A 16,685-nucleotide genomic window follows, 5' to 3' on the forward strand; every position below is an offset into this window, starting at 1 on the left:
TGAAGGAAGTGCAGAAGCCCCAAAGAAGGGGATTCCTGCTGAGTATGGAGTCGCAGTATTTGGCTTTAATTATCTTTTTTAACCCTGTATTCTATTAGTTCAGTGTTCTTATCCATAAATAAGTTCTTATCCATAAATAAATCTGAAAGATTGTGCCGCTATCTTAGGTTGCAGAGGTCAAATTGCAAAGATCTTTTGGCCTACTGTACCTGTCCTTTAAATTTGAAAAAAAGAAAAAAGGTTTGTTTAAAGCTCATTTGATTTTCTTCTGGGTTAGGTGGGGTGGACCTGGGGAGTTGGGGGGACTGAAAGAAGCGAATTCGAGTAGAGGCTGTGTCGTGTGTGTGTGTGGTTGCCAGTTTTCATATTTGATATATCTGAGAGCCTCCACGAGTTGCAATGGCTCTAACTGTAGGATTTCAGACAAGTCCGTTTGTCTCTTTTCTCTAAAGGAAAAAACGAGATGGGCTACATGGAAGAAATGGATGTGCCAGGTCCAGCCAGAGAAGCTGGGCTATACCTGCCACCTCAGAAGAGAGTGTGTCTTTCCCACTTCACTGCAGAGAATGGCAACATCAAGGTCGGCTGTGCCGGAAAGAGCAAGAAACCCTTGAAACCCCGGTCTATCCAGAAGTCATGGTTCGTGCAGTTCCCGTGGTTGGTGGTGAATGAGGAGCAGACGGCTCTCTTCTGCTCTGCTTGCCGAGAATACCCATCTGTGAGGGACAAACGGTCAAGATTAATAGAAGGTTATACAGGGCCGTTCAAGGTGGAGACTCTCAAATACCACGCCAAGAGCAAAGCTCATATGTTCTGCGTCAATGCCTTGGCTGCACGGGACCCCATCTGGGCAGCCCGTTTCCAGAGCATCCGAAATGCATCCGGAGATGTGTTGGCCAGCCCGGAGCACCTCTTCACTGCGGATTATCCCATGTTGTACCCGCCAGGGCCTCTGGGAGCCTACGATAATGTGGCCCAGCTCCTGCCCAACTCAAGAGCTGAACTGGAGGACCCTGGGGGGAATGGAGCAATTCCTGCCTTGTATCTAGACTGCATTTCCGATTTGAGGCAAAAAGACGTCACTGATGCCATCCACAGCTCTTCAAACTGTCACATTTTGTTTAATGACTCTGCTGAACCCTGCGGCCAGGTAAAATGTTTGTAATGATGGCTGTGTCTCACGGGGAGGGATTCCGTACTGAGAACAACATGTGTTGCACGACGATGATGAGAAAGTCAGAATAGCGGTACTTGCTGCTAGCATTGTAGTGGTCTCAGGCTAACGTGCTTACAATGTAAGAGACATTGTTTTAAGTGCTTTACCTGTATTACCTCATTTAGTTAAGGCAACAGCCCTATTATCATCTCCTTTTTGCAGATAATAAAACATAATTAGTGGAACAGAACGTTCTAACTTCTGGTATAAAGGAAACACCTAAATTCAGAACAATAAGCTTTATCCAGAATGCCAAACAACCATAGGACTCAATAAATAATCAATTTTTTTAAAAAATTCATCTTTAACTATGGAATCATATAGCGCTTTTAAACGCTGCAGAGTTTCTTCACACATGTTCTCTTACGTAATGTTTCTAACGCTGCTCTGAGGCTGGTCGAGCAAGCTGATAGACTCATCTTGTTGAGAGAAAACTGAGGCTGCGGGGGAAGGGACCTGTCCCGCGTGCAAGAACTCTTGTAGCATCGACCTCCCCGCAGAGCCTGTGGCTGCCCGCCGGTGCTCCCCTCCACTCCCTGCAGCACCTGTGGATCCTAAAAGACTCTGGTTCCCACCTTAGGCTGATTTTGTAATTTTTAATTCTTTGGAAAGTTGGCCTGTAAGGAAACTGTGTTGACTGGAATCTTTGAGTGACTGGAAGCTTCTCCACTTCTCACCTATTCCATATAAGTAGGATTTTACTAAAAATCATTTTCAGTACCCACTCCACTATTCCAGTGAGAATAGTCAGATGGTCGTCATACCTAATGTCGTAAGGGCCTAGCTAAAGATCTTAAGTTCAGATTTTTCCTGAATCCAGAAAAGCAACAAAGCTCATTGCTCTTCATGTTCCTGTTCCTTCCTTTTTTAGTGTTAGAAGCTAATAAACAGGTCTAACCTTTTATAATCTGAATTCCTTCAGCAGTAAGTTGTGTGTTAACCTAGTAACTGAACATAAGCATCTTCGGTTCTTTTTACTTCTTCGTCTTCCTTCACATCCCACTCGGAAATCTTAGCAAGTGCTCCTACAGGCAGGTGGTCACCTGTGTAGTCACGATGAGTAGAAGGCACCCGCTTAGGACTGTGAAGGACAGGTGCAGTCATAAGGCTGTACCAAGACTCCTGTTCTTCAGTGCATTTTTATGTCCTCCCAGGAGACCCTACGGTCAGACTGAGGCTCGTTTGGTTTTTACCGCCTAACTCTGGGCCTCGCAGATTTGCTTCTTGGACTTTGAATGGATAAACTAATTCCTTAGAGTACACCTGGGCCTTTGGCGAGCTTCCCAGGAGAAACGGGCCTTGAGAAGGACCTGAAAGTGTCAGGCCAGGTGTCTGACGTGAGAGGCGTACTGAGTGACTGCTGCTCTTTGTTGCAGGATCCTTCTGAAGAGGGGCTGTTTGAGGAGGTTCCCGTGGTGTTTGAGGAGCTCCCGGTGGTGTTTGAGGATGTGGCGGTGTATTTCAGCCGGGAGGAGTGGGGCATGCTAGACAAGCGGCAGAAGGAGCTGTACAGAGACGTGATGCGGATGAATTATGAGCTGTTGGCGTCCCTGGGTAAAGATTCACCTAGACCTTTGTTCGCCACCATCATTTGACATGGGAAACCCACAGGGCAGCTGTGTCTTGTGGTCGTCTTCCCATTTCTGCCGTGGCCCTATACATAGGCAGAGGACAATGATATCTTTTGCCTTCAGAACTCTCCCTGCTTCGGGATGCTGTCCTCCATGCCCTCTTCATCCACCCACCCACCCACCCCTCTTCCACCAGATATTTACTAAGTACGGCCGTGTGCCGGATGAACACAAGTGAGGCAAGGTCTCTGCTCTCAAGGGGCTGGTAGGTTTGTGGGAGAGACAGGCACTTTAATAAGAAACTGCAAAATAACACGTGCTCCAAAAAAGGTTCAGGAAAAGTGCCCTGGGGCTGCTGAGGAAGAGAAGTTTGATTTTTCTGGGTGTTGGAGGGAGGGATCAGGAAAGTCTTTATGGAGCGTGAAATGTTTTAACTGAGTTGAAAACCAAGTGACCACGGAGGAAGAAGGCCATCTAAGCATCCCAGAGTGAGGGGACAGTGTGAGCAAAGGCGTGGAGGTGAGAGAGGGCCTCCAAGTGGGTCCCACTCTCTACTTGGTCTGTGCTAAGCCTGCTTCCTCCTGCCCAGGGGCCAGCAGGGGTTGGCCGTCTTGGCCTAGGTGTCGCTGGGATTGGGCACTGGAGGTGATGAAGGTAGTAGTCTTTCTTACCTGCCCACACGGGTGTTATCTCCTGCACCTGCCTCTCATTCTTCTCTTTGCCTCCTTTTTCTGTTGGACACCCAAGGTTCTTGTACTGCACCAAAATGGAAAGGCAACTTTTCGTGTTATAAAGTGTCTATTTATTTATTTTTTTACTAGCATATATTCTAACAGAAACCTTGCAGAGCAGGCTGCCGTACATAACTGAGGGATTCCAGCAGCGAGCTGTGTCGTGACTGCAGAATAAGAAGTAGGAATGTTTGTGACTTAATTGATGCCACATCGCCTAGTTTACACTGCCCTTTGTGTGCAGCTAAGATACAGATTATTTTCTAAACATTCTTGACCTGTAGACTTGTTTTTATCCTTGTTCATATTTTTAAATGGCTCCCCAAACATTCAGAAATGATGGAAACAGTTGTTTATTTCGTGGTGCTGAAGATTCTGTACTCATGTCCTAGGCCCAGGGCACCTGTGCAAAGTGAACCTTCCAAGAGCATCACTGCCGCATACGGTGTGTAAAAGCTGTGAGAACGAGGGGGAAATTCATTTTTAAAGAATACGTACTCACTTCCTGGGAGCTGGCTTTTCACTTAAAGGAAGGAGCAGTGGCGAAGCACCTTGCCCCTGGGACCCTGTGGGCAGTCGTGGTGAAGCGGTGGGGGACCAGCGCTGACAGTGGCGCATCGCCCGCAGCCCGGGACCAGCTGGATCGCTCAGCCTGTACTTCAGTCCCTCAGGGTTTTGTTTTGACAGAGCATGGTCTAAGCATTTTATCATTTGTTTTTGAACATTCATAAGTTGGGAAGTGGGGAAATCTCAGCTCCCTGGGGGAAACTAAGGGACAGTTCAGTCCTGGTTAAGTTTTGTTTGGATGAACAGAAAGTGTTCAGCGGACGGGTGGTCAGTCTTGCTTGAGGGTTGGGGGCAGGGGTCGGGGAGGCTTTACAGAGGCTGGGACTGTCCTGCTCGGTTGTCTGTGAAATGAAAACGGGCCCAGGAGTCTAGAAACTCAGTTGCATGCGTGTGATTCCTTTTCATTACTTTAGTTAGGTCTCCAGCTACTATCCTTTAACGATCCTCCAGTTTAAACAACTTTTCATGTTTGAGATATAAAAGCATCTTAAGGTGCCTTGAGAATATAACCAGGCCAAACATAAGTGATTCTTATGTTTAAAAATGACCTTTCAAAGCGTGTCCAGCTGGTGGTTGGGAGATGAAACAGTGTTGGAGAATAGTGGAGACTATTATTTTTGCTTTGGCTAGTGTGTTTTTTTTTTTTATCTCCCACACTTTATCCTCCTGTGACAAGTACTTTAACAGTTGGAATGAAATATTATTTGGCATCATCTTTTAATTATGTTTTATAAATAGAACACAAATAGAACTTCTACTTGGAGTGAACTCAATTTTTGAAAAGGAAAATGCCAGTCATAATTTTTGCAGCCAGGAAAAATTCTATTAACCTTTTAAAAAAGTCTCCCATCCATTTTTAACATTACTCATATTTTATCTTGAAATACTGTGATCTACTTATACTGGGTGTTACAAGGAGCTTCTGTTTTTCTTTTATTCTTAAGCCTGGACATAATAATGACAGTGGTTCTTGCTGTTGACTGCACATCCACCCAATACTGGTCCCATGTTGAGCATCTTACATGTATTCTCTCCAATCCTTAAACCAAACCTGTAAGGCAGGTAGTAGTAGTATTTTCGGATGAGAAAGCAGCCCTGAGAATCCAAGCTAATTAGCTGGAAAAAGACTAAACTGAGATCCTTACTGTTCTGTCCATTGTATAGGCATTAGACTCTGATAAAATCCTACTTTGTATATGTTTATTACCAGTTGGACTCCATTTCTTTTTGTTTGAAGATTTGTGCTAATCATGTTGTTGATTTTAAAATAATAATAGCACCAAAGTATAATATAAGATTATTTAAAAATTCAAACAGTATAGGAATAAAAAAAAAATGTCTCCACTTCCATCTCCAGTTCCTCTTGCAAGAGAGTGAAGTAGTTCCGTCTGGCTCTTTGAGACCTTCTCGGTAGGTCACTGTAAGTTCTCTCTCCTGCCCGAGAACTGAGCTGGAGAAAAGGGACTGACGGCCCGGGGGCGATCAGGTTGCGTCACTGGAGCTCAGGTTGAGTGCATCTTGTCCAGTGGCCCTCACGCCACATCGCAGCGCATTTGTGCTCTTGATTTCCTTTTGCTCTTATCATTTGAGGAAATCTGGCTGATTCTTCCATTGCTCATCTCAGGGTTTACAGCTGCTAGATTTGCTCTTTTAGATTTTATAATTAATGCACCTGTTTTTAAAAAGACAGTCTCAATTTGTGCAGTCAAATTTAATAGATATTTCTATCAGTTGTTTGGTAGTTAAGTCACATAAACCTAAGCTTTTCAACAGATGGTGTGTTCCCCAGTTAGGTCCAATCACAGCCTCCTTGGCCTCACCTGCTGTGTTATCAATGGGGCTGAACTTGTAGACGACAATCATTTTGACTATGGATTGTGGACTTGCTCATTTAGAACTACGTAATTTCTCACTCTGCAGAGTTTCTGACTGTTCTTTTATTTCTGTACTTTAAATTCTGGCTTCAGACTTTGGCCATATTTGATGACATCTCTTGCTTCTACCCAAAAAGAAAACTGTGTTACATTCCACTGTTAAGAGACTAGTGTTTGTCATTAATAGAAGCAAACATGCCAATATAAGGACTATGTGGTAACCCTTGTTTTTATTAGTGACTATGTCGTCATATGCTAAGTGGCAAGTCGCTTACTTCTGGCGGACAGTGTCTCATCTACAGGTGAGGTCATCAATCACACATACCTGGGGAAAGAAGTCATGCACTGAATGGAAACCAACACTGAGCGGGAGGCCCCCACTGAGATCAGCAGGACTTAGAATGGCTGATTTGATGTCTGGGAGGCCAGCTGCTGTATGATGGGCCCTGTGATCTGGCCTCCGAGTGGAGGCAGTGCAGGAGCTAGAGAAGAACCAAGGCAAGGTGCCGGAGCTGTCCCAGAACCGAATCCTGGGTAGGGCCTGCCAGCTTCGGATAGAGTTAGCCTAGAAGGATCAGAAATCTTTGTAAGCCAAGCCACTTTTATGCACTTTTATGGGACGTGAGTGTTAGTGTGCATGTGCTTGCCATAATTATGTCCCCTTAGCCATTTTTCCATTACTAAGACAGAAAGATCTGTTTGAAAATTCCCTTCTGCTTCACTTGTTTGGAAGAGACAAAAAGAAAAGGTTTTTGGCAACATTTCAGCCATAGCTTCAAAGAGGTGCAATCAGGGTACAGTGCTTCTGGGGCCATTGGTGGTGTCAGGGGCAATCAAAGGTGGCTAGTCCCCAAAGGGAATGTAACTGAGGCAGACAGGTTCAGGATATTCAGTCTCCCGTGTGTTTATTCTTTAAAAATATTTCTTTACAATTATTTTTTTAAATCAAAGTAGTTCTTTTAAGACATAACAAAAAAAATGACAATCCCCTGTCCCACCTTTCTCTGTTACTGAGTCTTCCTCCTCAGAATCTTTTTAGCTGTTTCTTCTAGTGATTTGCCTCATTGCTTCTAAGGAATACATGTAGGCTTTATTTTTGAAAGAGTGAATTTTGGTAGGATGTAGCAATGAAACAACTTCATTCGTTTCCGTCACCGCTTGTTTGGATCAGCTCTGTCGGGCCTTTCTCTCTCAACCTTTGGGTTGTCAAAAGAAGATCCAGAGAGCTTTGCTTGATGTGAATATTTTATTGAGCAAGAAGCAGACTGTTCACGAACAGGGAGATGTCAAGCCCAAAGTGGTTACAAGCTTGGCTCTCAGCAGTTAAAAGTTCAGTTTATAAAGCATGAATGAGGGAATACATCTTTTTTTTAAATTATTGTGATTGATTACTAGAAACTTACATTCTTTTTAGGGTAGTAGTACCGTGTAAGCTTTCTTGTGTGTAGCTGATTGACTAGGAGTCTCTAAGGTCACACTCACATGAAGAAAGCTTAAGTTTTGTCACGGTCCCCATTTGGGGGAAATCAAGACAGTTTAATATCTGGTTACGTGATTATTAGTGTTTGGTCCAGGGGTATACTCAAACTGTGACCTCTGTTTTGGTTTTATTTGACAGGTTGAAATCTAGGGCATGGCTAGCGTGTTTCTTATCACACTCAGCTAACAGAAAGTCCTCCAGTCATTTTTAGTTACATTAGTGATCTAATTTTGATTAATAAAATATGCGGTACAGTACTCTTCAAAAATGTCCTGAGTCAGGAGGAGGGGTCAGGGAAGATGGCACGATAAGAAGCACCAGGAATCCGTCTCCCCATCTAGACAGCAATTGCACTGGCAGGATGCGTCTGATGTAACTATTGTGGAACTCTGGAGGCTGTTGAGGGCTTGCAGCTTCCAGGAGAAGTCTTGGATGGTAAATTTAGGTCAATTCCAACTCCTAGCACGGTAGCAGCTACCCATCCCCCACCCCCAGCCCTGTGGCAGGCAGCTTTGTGTTCCTGGAGCAGCTTGCAGGAGCCAGGATGGGCAAAAAGGACCTTCTCCTCCCAATATTGGGAATCTATGCTCTGACTGCTGATTGCTTTTTCTGATCACAGACGTGCAGACAAAGAGGCAGGCAGCCATTGTTGCAGCCCTCCCCCCTCCACCGCCCTGCATTTTTGCAAGCCCCTCCTCCTCTAACTGAAGTGACCTTCACAGGATTTAAAGGGCAAGTACCCTTTTTCCCCTCTCTTCATTTTTCTCCATTTCTCCTTTTGGAAATCAGACACAAATGACTAGGACATTCAAAAGCAACTATATATATGAGAAAATTGGAAAGTGACTGTGCATGCCTAGGGAAAGGTTTAAAAAGACCCAAGAAGACCTTAAGTTTATACCTCAGGCTGATATTTGGCACGGAGATAGCCTACAACAACAACAACAACAACAACAACAACAAAACAATAAAAACAATAAAGGCAGCAAACCCTGGGGAAGGGGTAGAATCTGATTTCCAGAGTTATCACATTATTAGATTCAAATATTCAGTATTCAACAGGAAATCACTAGGCATCCAAAAAAGCCAAGAAAGTATGGCCCATTCAAAGGGAAAAATAAACCAACAGAAACTATCCCTGAATGAGACCTGGTGGCAGATATGCTAGACAAATATTTTAAAACAACTTTTTTAAAGATGCTGAAAAAACTAAAGGAAGATGTGGAGAAAGCCAAGAAAATCATATTTGAACAAAATGGAAATATCAATAAAGAGATAGAAAACCTAAGAAGGAACCAAAAGGAAAATCAGGAGCTGAAAAGTACAATAATTGAAAGGAAGAATTCACTAGAGGGATTCAAAGGCAGATTTGAGCAAGCAGAGGAAAGAATCAGCAAACTTGAAGATAGGACAGTGGAAATTATCAAGTCTGAGGAACAGAAAGAATTGAAGAAACATTGAAGAAAAGTGAACAGACCCTAAGGGACTTGTGATGCACTGTCAAGTGGACCAACAAATGCATTGTGGGAGTCCCAGAAGGAAAAGAGAGAAAGGGAAGAGAGAATATATGAAGAAGTAATGGCTGAAAACATCCCACATTTGATGAAAGACATAGCTATAAACATCCAAGAAGCTCACCGAACTCCAAATAAAATGACAAAGAGACCCACACTGAGACACATTCTAATGAAACTTTCAAAGGCAAAGAGAAAATCTTGAAAGCAGCAGGAGAGAAATAAATCATCACACACAAAGGGTCCTCAATAAGATTATCAGCAGATTTCTCATCAGGAACTTTTGAGGCCAGAAGGCAGTGGGCCAATATGTTCAAAGTGCTAAAAGAAAAAACCTGTCAACCAAGAATCCTATATCTGGCAAAACTGTCCTTCAAGAGTGAGGGAGAAATTAAGATATTCCTAGATAAACAAAAGCTGAAGGAGTTTGTTACCACTAGACCTGCTCCACAAGAAATGCTCAAGGGAGTCCTGCAAGGCGAAATGAAAGGACATGAGACAGTAGCTTGAAACCATATGGAGACAAAGATCTCGATGAGGTAAATGCGTGGGCAATTACAAAAGCTAGTATAATTGTAACAACGGTTTTTAATTGCATTTTTTTGTTTGCTACATGATTTAAGTAGGTCTAATACATTTAAAGGAAAAAAATTATTATTCTGAAAGCTTGTATTATTGTAATTTTAGTTTGTAACTCCAAGTCTTGTTTTCTACATTTTTAAAGAGATTAATGCATTTAAAATGATTATTAGTTTGTGTTTTGAACACACACAATGTATATAGATGTAATTTTGTGACCTCAGCAATCAAAAGGGGTGGGGACAGAGCTGTAAAGGAGTAGAGTTTTTGCATGCTATTGAAGTTAAGCTGGTATAAATTCAGATTAGAGTGTTACCACTTTAGGATGTTAAATGAAATTCCCATGGTAACCACAAAGAAAATAGCTACAGAATGTACATAAAAGGAAATGAGAAAGGAATTTAAACATTTTCACTACAAAAAAATCAAGTAAACACAAAAGAAGACAGAATGCTGGAAATAAGGGACAAAATAGCTCTAAAGCATATAGAAAAAAATAGCAAAATGACATGTAAGTTTCTCCTTGTCAGTAATTACTTTAAATATAAATGGATTAAACTCTCCAGTCAAACAACAGAAATTGGCAGAAAGGATGAAAATGCATGATCCAACTATATGCTGTCTACAGGAGACTCACTTTAGATCCAAAGACACAAATAAGTTGAAAGTGAATGGATGGAAAAAGATAATCCATGCAAATAGTAACCAAAAGAGGGCAGGGGTGGTTATATTAATATCACGTGAATAGACTTAAAATCAAAAGAGGTTGCAAGAGACAAAGAAGAACGTTATATATTAATACAAGTTTTAATGCAGCAAGAAAATATAACAATTATAGACATTTACACACCTAATGACAGACTATCAAATATATGAAGCAAAACCTGACAGAATTGAAGGGAAAAATAGACAGTTCTACAATAATTTGTTGGCAACTTCAATACCCCACTCACAATAATGGATAGAACAACCGAAGAGAAGATAAATGAGGAAATAGAGGGCTTAAACAACGCAATAAAACAGCTAGATCTAACAGAGATACATGGAACACGCCATCCAACAGCAGCATACACATCCTTCTCAAGTGCACATGGGACAGTTTCTAGGATAGACCATATATTAGGCCAGAACAATTTGAAAAAGAGCAAAGCTGGAGGGCTGACACTTCCTGATTTCAAAACTTACTACAAAGCTACAGTAATCGAAACAGTGAGGTGCAGGCATAAAGACAGACATATAGACTAATGGAATAGAATAGAAAGCCAAGAAATATATCCTCACATATATGGTCAAATGTTTTTTGACAAGGGTGCCAAGGCCATTCACTGGGGAAAGGATAGTCTTTTCAACAGATGGTGTGGGGGAAAAAGGATATCCACATGCAAAAGAATGAAGTTCAACCCTTATCTAACACCATATAAAAAATTAAGTCAAAATGGACCAAAGACCCAAATATAAGACCTAAAACAATAAAACTCATAGAAGGAAACATAGTACAAAATTTTCACGACATTGGATTTGGCAGTGATTTCTTGGCTATGATGCCAAAGCACTGATAACAAAAGAAAAAATAAACAAATTTGACTTCATGAATTTTTGTGCGTTAAAAGACACTATCAACAGAGTAAAAAGACAACCCATGCAGTGGGAGAAAATATTTGGAAATCATGTATCTGATAGGAGATTAATATCCAGAATACTTAGAGAACTCCTAAAACTCAACAACAAAAAAAGGGAAACAACCCGATTCACAAATGGACAAAGAATTTGAAGACATTTCTCCAAAGAAGATATACAAATGGCCAATAAGCACATGGAAAAAATGCTCAACATTACCTCACACCCATTAGGGTGATTACTAGCAAAAAAAATAGAAAACAACAAGTGTCAGCAAGGATGTGGAGAAATTGGAACCCTTGTGCACTGTTAGTGGCAATATAAAGTGGTATAGCCACTGTGGAAAACAGTATGGCAGTTCCTCAAAAAATTAGAAATAGAATTACCATATATAGTAATTTCACTTCTGGGTATATATCTAAAACAAATGAAAAGAAATTGTTAATGAGGGTTGTATTAATGAGAGTTGTACGCTAATGTTGATAGCAGTGTTATTCGCAATAGCTAAAACATGGAAGAAACCTAAGTGTCCATCAACAGATGAATGAATAAGTGTAATGTGGTCTATCCAAACAATGGAATATTATTCAGCCTTAAAAAGGAAGGAAATTTTTACACATGCCACAACCTAGATGAACCTTGAGGACGTTATGCTAATTGAAATAATCCAGTCTCAAAAAGACAATGCTGTATGATTCCACTTATACAAGGTACTTAGAGTAGTCAAAAATCGTAGAGACAGAAAGTAGAACGGTGGTTGCCAGGGCTCGCTCGGGAGAAATAGCGGGGTGGATGTTTAACGGTACAAAGTTTCAGTTTTACAACATGGAAAGAGTTTTGGAGATGGATGGTGGTGATGGTTGTACAACATTATGAATGTATTTAATATCTCTGAACTGTACACCTAAAAATGGTTAAGATGGTAAATTTTAGGTTATATGTATTTTATTGCAGTAAAAAAAAGTCCTGATCAGGAAAGACAAAGAAAGGCTGACAAACTGTTCATATTAAAGGGGACTAAAGAGTCATGCCAACTAAGTGCAGTGCACGATCCTGGATTAGATGCTGGACTGGGAAAGACAGGCATATAGATAGCTATAAAGGACGTTTGGGGACAATTGAAGAAATTTAGTTGTGGACCATGGATTAGATAGTAGTAGTATATCAGTTAAATTTTCTGATTTTGATCATTATACTATGGTTATGTAAGACATTAGTTTTTAGTTGCCACACGACAAATTATCACAAATTTAGTAGCTTAAACAGCACCCATTTATTGTCTCAGTTCTGGAGGTCAGAAGTCCAGACAGGCTTAGCCAGGTTCTCTGCTTAGGGTCTCATAGAGCCCAAATCAAGGTGTCTGCCAGGCTGGCCTCTTATGTGCAGGCTCTAGGAAAGATCGCTGCCAAGCTCATTTGGGTTGTTGGCAGAATCCAGTTCCTTGCAGTTGTAGGACTGAGGTCCCTGTTTTCTTGCTGGCTGTGGACCGGAGATCACTCTCAGGTCCTAGAGGCTGCTATCAGGTCCTTTCCACGTGGCCTTCCCCATTCTCAGGCCAGCAGCAGTTCACTGGATCCTCTTGGCGCTTTGAAGCTCTGACTGCCTCTGCTGTTGAAGGGCTGATGTGATTAGGGTGGGTCACCCAGATAACCTCTTTTGCCAGTAACTAAGTAATTGTGGGTGTGATATCACTTCACAGGTTCCACCCACCCTCCCAGGGCCAGGATTAGGAAAGGGTCTGCAGTCACTGGAGTTTGTGTTAGAATTCTGCCTACCCCGTAAGAGAATGTCCTTTTTCTTGAATGATACACACGGAAGTATTTAGGGATCAAAGGGGTATGAAAACAATTTACTCTCAAATAGTTCAGGAAAATGTATATGTATTTATACAGTATATATATACATAGAGAGGAGAGAGAGAAAGAGGGAGGGTGGGAGGGCATGTGAGCGCATGAGCATGACACAGCAAATGGGACAAAATGTAAAAGATTGGCGTTCCTTGTATTATTATTGAAACTTTTCTGTAAGTTTTAAATATGAAAAATTTACGCCCCCCCCCCCCAAAAAAGGAAAGAAAAGTCCAGTCCTTGTTTAGTAGTCAAAAATCTGGACTTCATTTAAAACTAAAGTTTTTTTCCCCTCCCCCCTCAACCTGCTTCAGGTCTAGAGTCTGGAATCTTGTGGGAGGAAGAAAGGAGTTCTCCTACCCACTAGCTCGTTCCAGGATTTCTGCTGCATACTGGCGGCGAATGGTGGGGTGGGGGAGAAGCACAAGACAGGCTTTACCTGACATGCATGTAAGCTGATACCAGTTACTTGTAGCTGGGATAGTTGCAAGCTGCTCTCTGGGTGTGGGGTCTACGCCCCACCTCATCACTGGAGAGCTCCTACTGCAGTTCCCCTTAGATGGGTGTCTGCTTTGGCAGTCAGCCCACATGGGCTCCTTCTTGGGAGCATCACACCAGTAGACAGTCATGGGCAGAGTCCCTTTAAGTGGCTCCAGGCCTCATCTCTTTCCCTGCAGGACCCGCGTCTGGACCGTGGTAATACGTTTATAGATCCTTTGCTCTGACAAACCCTGGGGATGTAAGCTCTTCCCAATGTGGCCACCACGAAGGAGCTCATCTCTCGATTTCTGCCTTTAGTCTACTCCAGGCCTGGATTTATGAGCAGCCCCATAGCTCCAGGAGATAGGTCCAGAGGTCATTCCATTAGAGTTAAGGTCAGGGGAAGGAAGCCCACCCCTCCCCTTGGAGTTGGGGAAGGGACTCATAATACACTGACAACTCTTTCCAGAAACATCTCTAATGTCCAACTTCCTGACCTCTTCACTCCTTGCACTCTGCCTCCCTCTTAGTGGCCAGCGCTTGGTTACGGCCCGTGTTCCAGCTGCCCTCTTCCCAGGTCCGGCTTCGGTGTCTAGCTTTGCAATGGGGGATAGTTGAGTCCTTTTCTTTGGACCTTCAGCCAAAACAGGCCGACAGAATTACACTTTAGTATCCTGTTGCATATGTTTATTGCTATTCCTGATTTATTGATTTTAGATATTATCTATTGATTCCTACTGTGGAAGATGAGGATATGGCCCTCTTACATCACCCCAGGCCCCCACTTCTCTTCCCTCCATCCTCTCAGAACAGGTATATCACATTTTTTGGTTAATGCAATGTAAATTATTTGCTTAATTATAATTATGTATTATTGGCTTCTGATCAGAGTCACATATTATGATGTTATTTCCTTCCTCGTAGGATTTTTCCCCCCTGGAATTGAAATTTTTTAAAATTTATTTTGCTAGTTTTCTGTACCATCACCAATTCTTCTCAAAGCTCCAGTGGAATTATAAAACTCCTCTGAAGAGTCTTTTCCACATGATAAAACACCCTATGACGTATCGGTTTCTCTCATCTTCTGGAGGCTTCTGTCGTTGGGTCTTCCATTCCCCTGCTCCGTCTAAACCAGCTCCTCTTTAGGCCTGCCCCACAGCGGTGGCCTTAGACTGCCCTGTGTCTCTGTCCTGTTCCCAGGATGCACCTTTCAGGTTTGTATCTCACGCTGTTGGAGCACATCCTCCGGGAACTTGCTGAGAGAGGGTGCACGGGGGCAGTTTGTCTGACTCCACACGTCTGGAAATGCCCTTACTCTGCCCTCACTATTGATAACTTGGTTGGGTGTAGAAGTCCACGTTGGAAGTAATTTTCCTCAGCATTTTGAAAACCTTGCTTTTGGTTTTACTGGTGCTGTTGAGAAATCTAAATGCCTTTTCATTCCTAAATCTTCGCACACAGCCTATCTTTCCCACTCTGAGAAGTTCTAGCTCTAGTCCAGTGTTCTGAGGGTTTAATAATAGGGAATTTTTCTTCTTTTGTTCTGGGCGTCGGGTGCTTCTCTTCCATGTGGAAACTCGTATTTTCCAGTTTGTGGAAACATTTTTGTATTATTTCTTCCTATGTTCTCTTTTCTCTCTTCCAAAAAGTCCTATTAGTTAGATATTGAGTTTTTGGTTTTGTTTCATTTTTTCTTTTTCTCCTATTTTTCTCCTATTTTCTGCTTCTGTCTTTTTTGTTCTACTGTCTTGGAGATTTCCTCAATTTTATTTTCTAACAATTCTATTTAATTTTTAAATTTGTCCTATCGTATTTTTTATCCAAAAGCCCTTATTGTTCCTTTCATAGATGATATCATGACTTTTCTCTCTGGAAATATTCATTCTAGTGTGTGTGTGGTTTCTCTTTTTTTTTAAGTTTTGTTTTGCTTCCTGCAATATCTCTGCTTCCTCCAATCCTTTTCCTACTTGTTTCATGTTAGAGGCTTGTCTTGAATAAATGTCTTTAGGTTCGTTCATATTTCAGAGTAGAGCCTTAAAAAACTGTGTGGAAGCTCTGTGTGCGTGGCTGGCACTCGTTAAGGAGTGGGTGTCCCTGTAGGGTGGTCAGCTGTGAACCTGGATGGCTCCTTGAAGAGCCTGCAAATGTCAGTGTTCAGAGGTCTTTGGGGAGGAGGCGGTGGGGGCGGCAATTCAGTGTTTCCGAAGAAAACTCACCCAGTCTCCACCTTGGGGCCTCGGTTCTTGGAGCCGGGTCACGTGCCTTTCAGAGTATAGATTCTACATCTCTCTGTTTGCATTGCAACCCTTCTCCTTCATGTTTCACTGTCCCCTCTCTTCCAGGGTCTGGAACCTCCTGGTTAAGTTTTTCTGTAGACTAAGTGTTCTCCTCCTCGGGTGAGTGTGGGGGTGTTTTCTGGTCTCCTGGACTAAATGAAAGGATGGGGGGTTCCGCTGGTCTCTGAGGATTTCGGGGCAGCCCCGTTTGTATCTGTTCCTTACCCACCATCGTCTGCCGCACCTGGGGCCTCCGGGTCCAGAATCTTTCAGGGATTCTGTGGTCAAATCCACTTCCTTCTCCTGGTTGCCCCTTCTGCCAGCATTTGGTGCTCAGCTCTGTTAGTTCTTCTCTCTCTTTTATCTCCTTTCTTTCTTCCAAAAATATATTAACATTTCTAGTCCTGTTTCTCTTGGACTTATGCTTTTTATTATTATTATTCGTTCTTGATGATGTTTTAAGAAGGATATGTGTTCACTCTACCACACTTTACCAATTTATTTAGTTATATTTTTATCAGTAGTAAATATGTGGATATACGCACACACTTATAATACATACAGATACAGTCAAGCAATCCAAAAGATGAATAGTGAAAATTTCCTCCCTTTTACCTTGTCCTTTAGTCCCTCCCCAGGAGCACCCACAGTTACTAGCTGCTTGTATGTCCTCCCCAAGAAGGTTTATACACACATTCACACAGACGCATACAAAAGCACTTAAGTTGATATTAATGGATTTTATTTTAAATCGAGAAAGCAATTCTTTGCATACCCCTGAAGAATATTCACATTTTAAATAATGGGCAGTGCTTAACCCAAGGACATGAATCCCTTCTAGGCAGGTTTCAGCTTCCACTGCAGGTGGTAGACATTTTTAAGGGGCCTTTCAAGTGCCCCCTAAAATAATCCGTGTAATTAGACACGTGCACA

General features: G+C 42.3%; 1 protein-coding gene across 3 annotated transcripts in view; it reads left to right on the forward strand.

The window, feature by feature from the left end:
• ZNF862 (zinc finger protein 862) overlaps positions 1–16,685 on the forward strand; it is a 34,148-nt gene that overhangs the window by 9,129 nt on the left and 8,334 nt on the right. For all 3 annotated transcript variants that reach the window (XM_008541849.2, XM_070616718.1, XM_070616719.1), the window contains 2 exons: positions 453–1,150; positions 2,593–2,770. In XM_008541849.2, the coding sequence (XP_008540071.2) occupies positions 453–1,150; positions 2,593–2,770 (876 nt within the window). The remainder of the gene's footprint in view (positions 1–452; positions 1,151–2,592; positions 2,771–16,685) is intronic.

This window comes from Equus przewalskii, chromosome 4, assembly GCF_037783145.1.
Source record: "Equus przewalskii isolate Varuska chromosome 4, EquPr2, whole genome shotgun sequence".
Classification (NCBI taxonomy): Eukaryota; Metazoa; Chordata; class Mammalia; order Perissodactyla; family Equidae; genus Equus; species Equus przewalskii.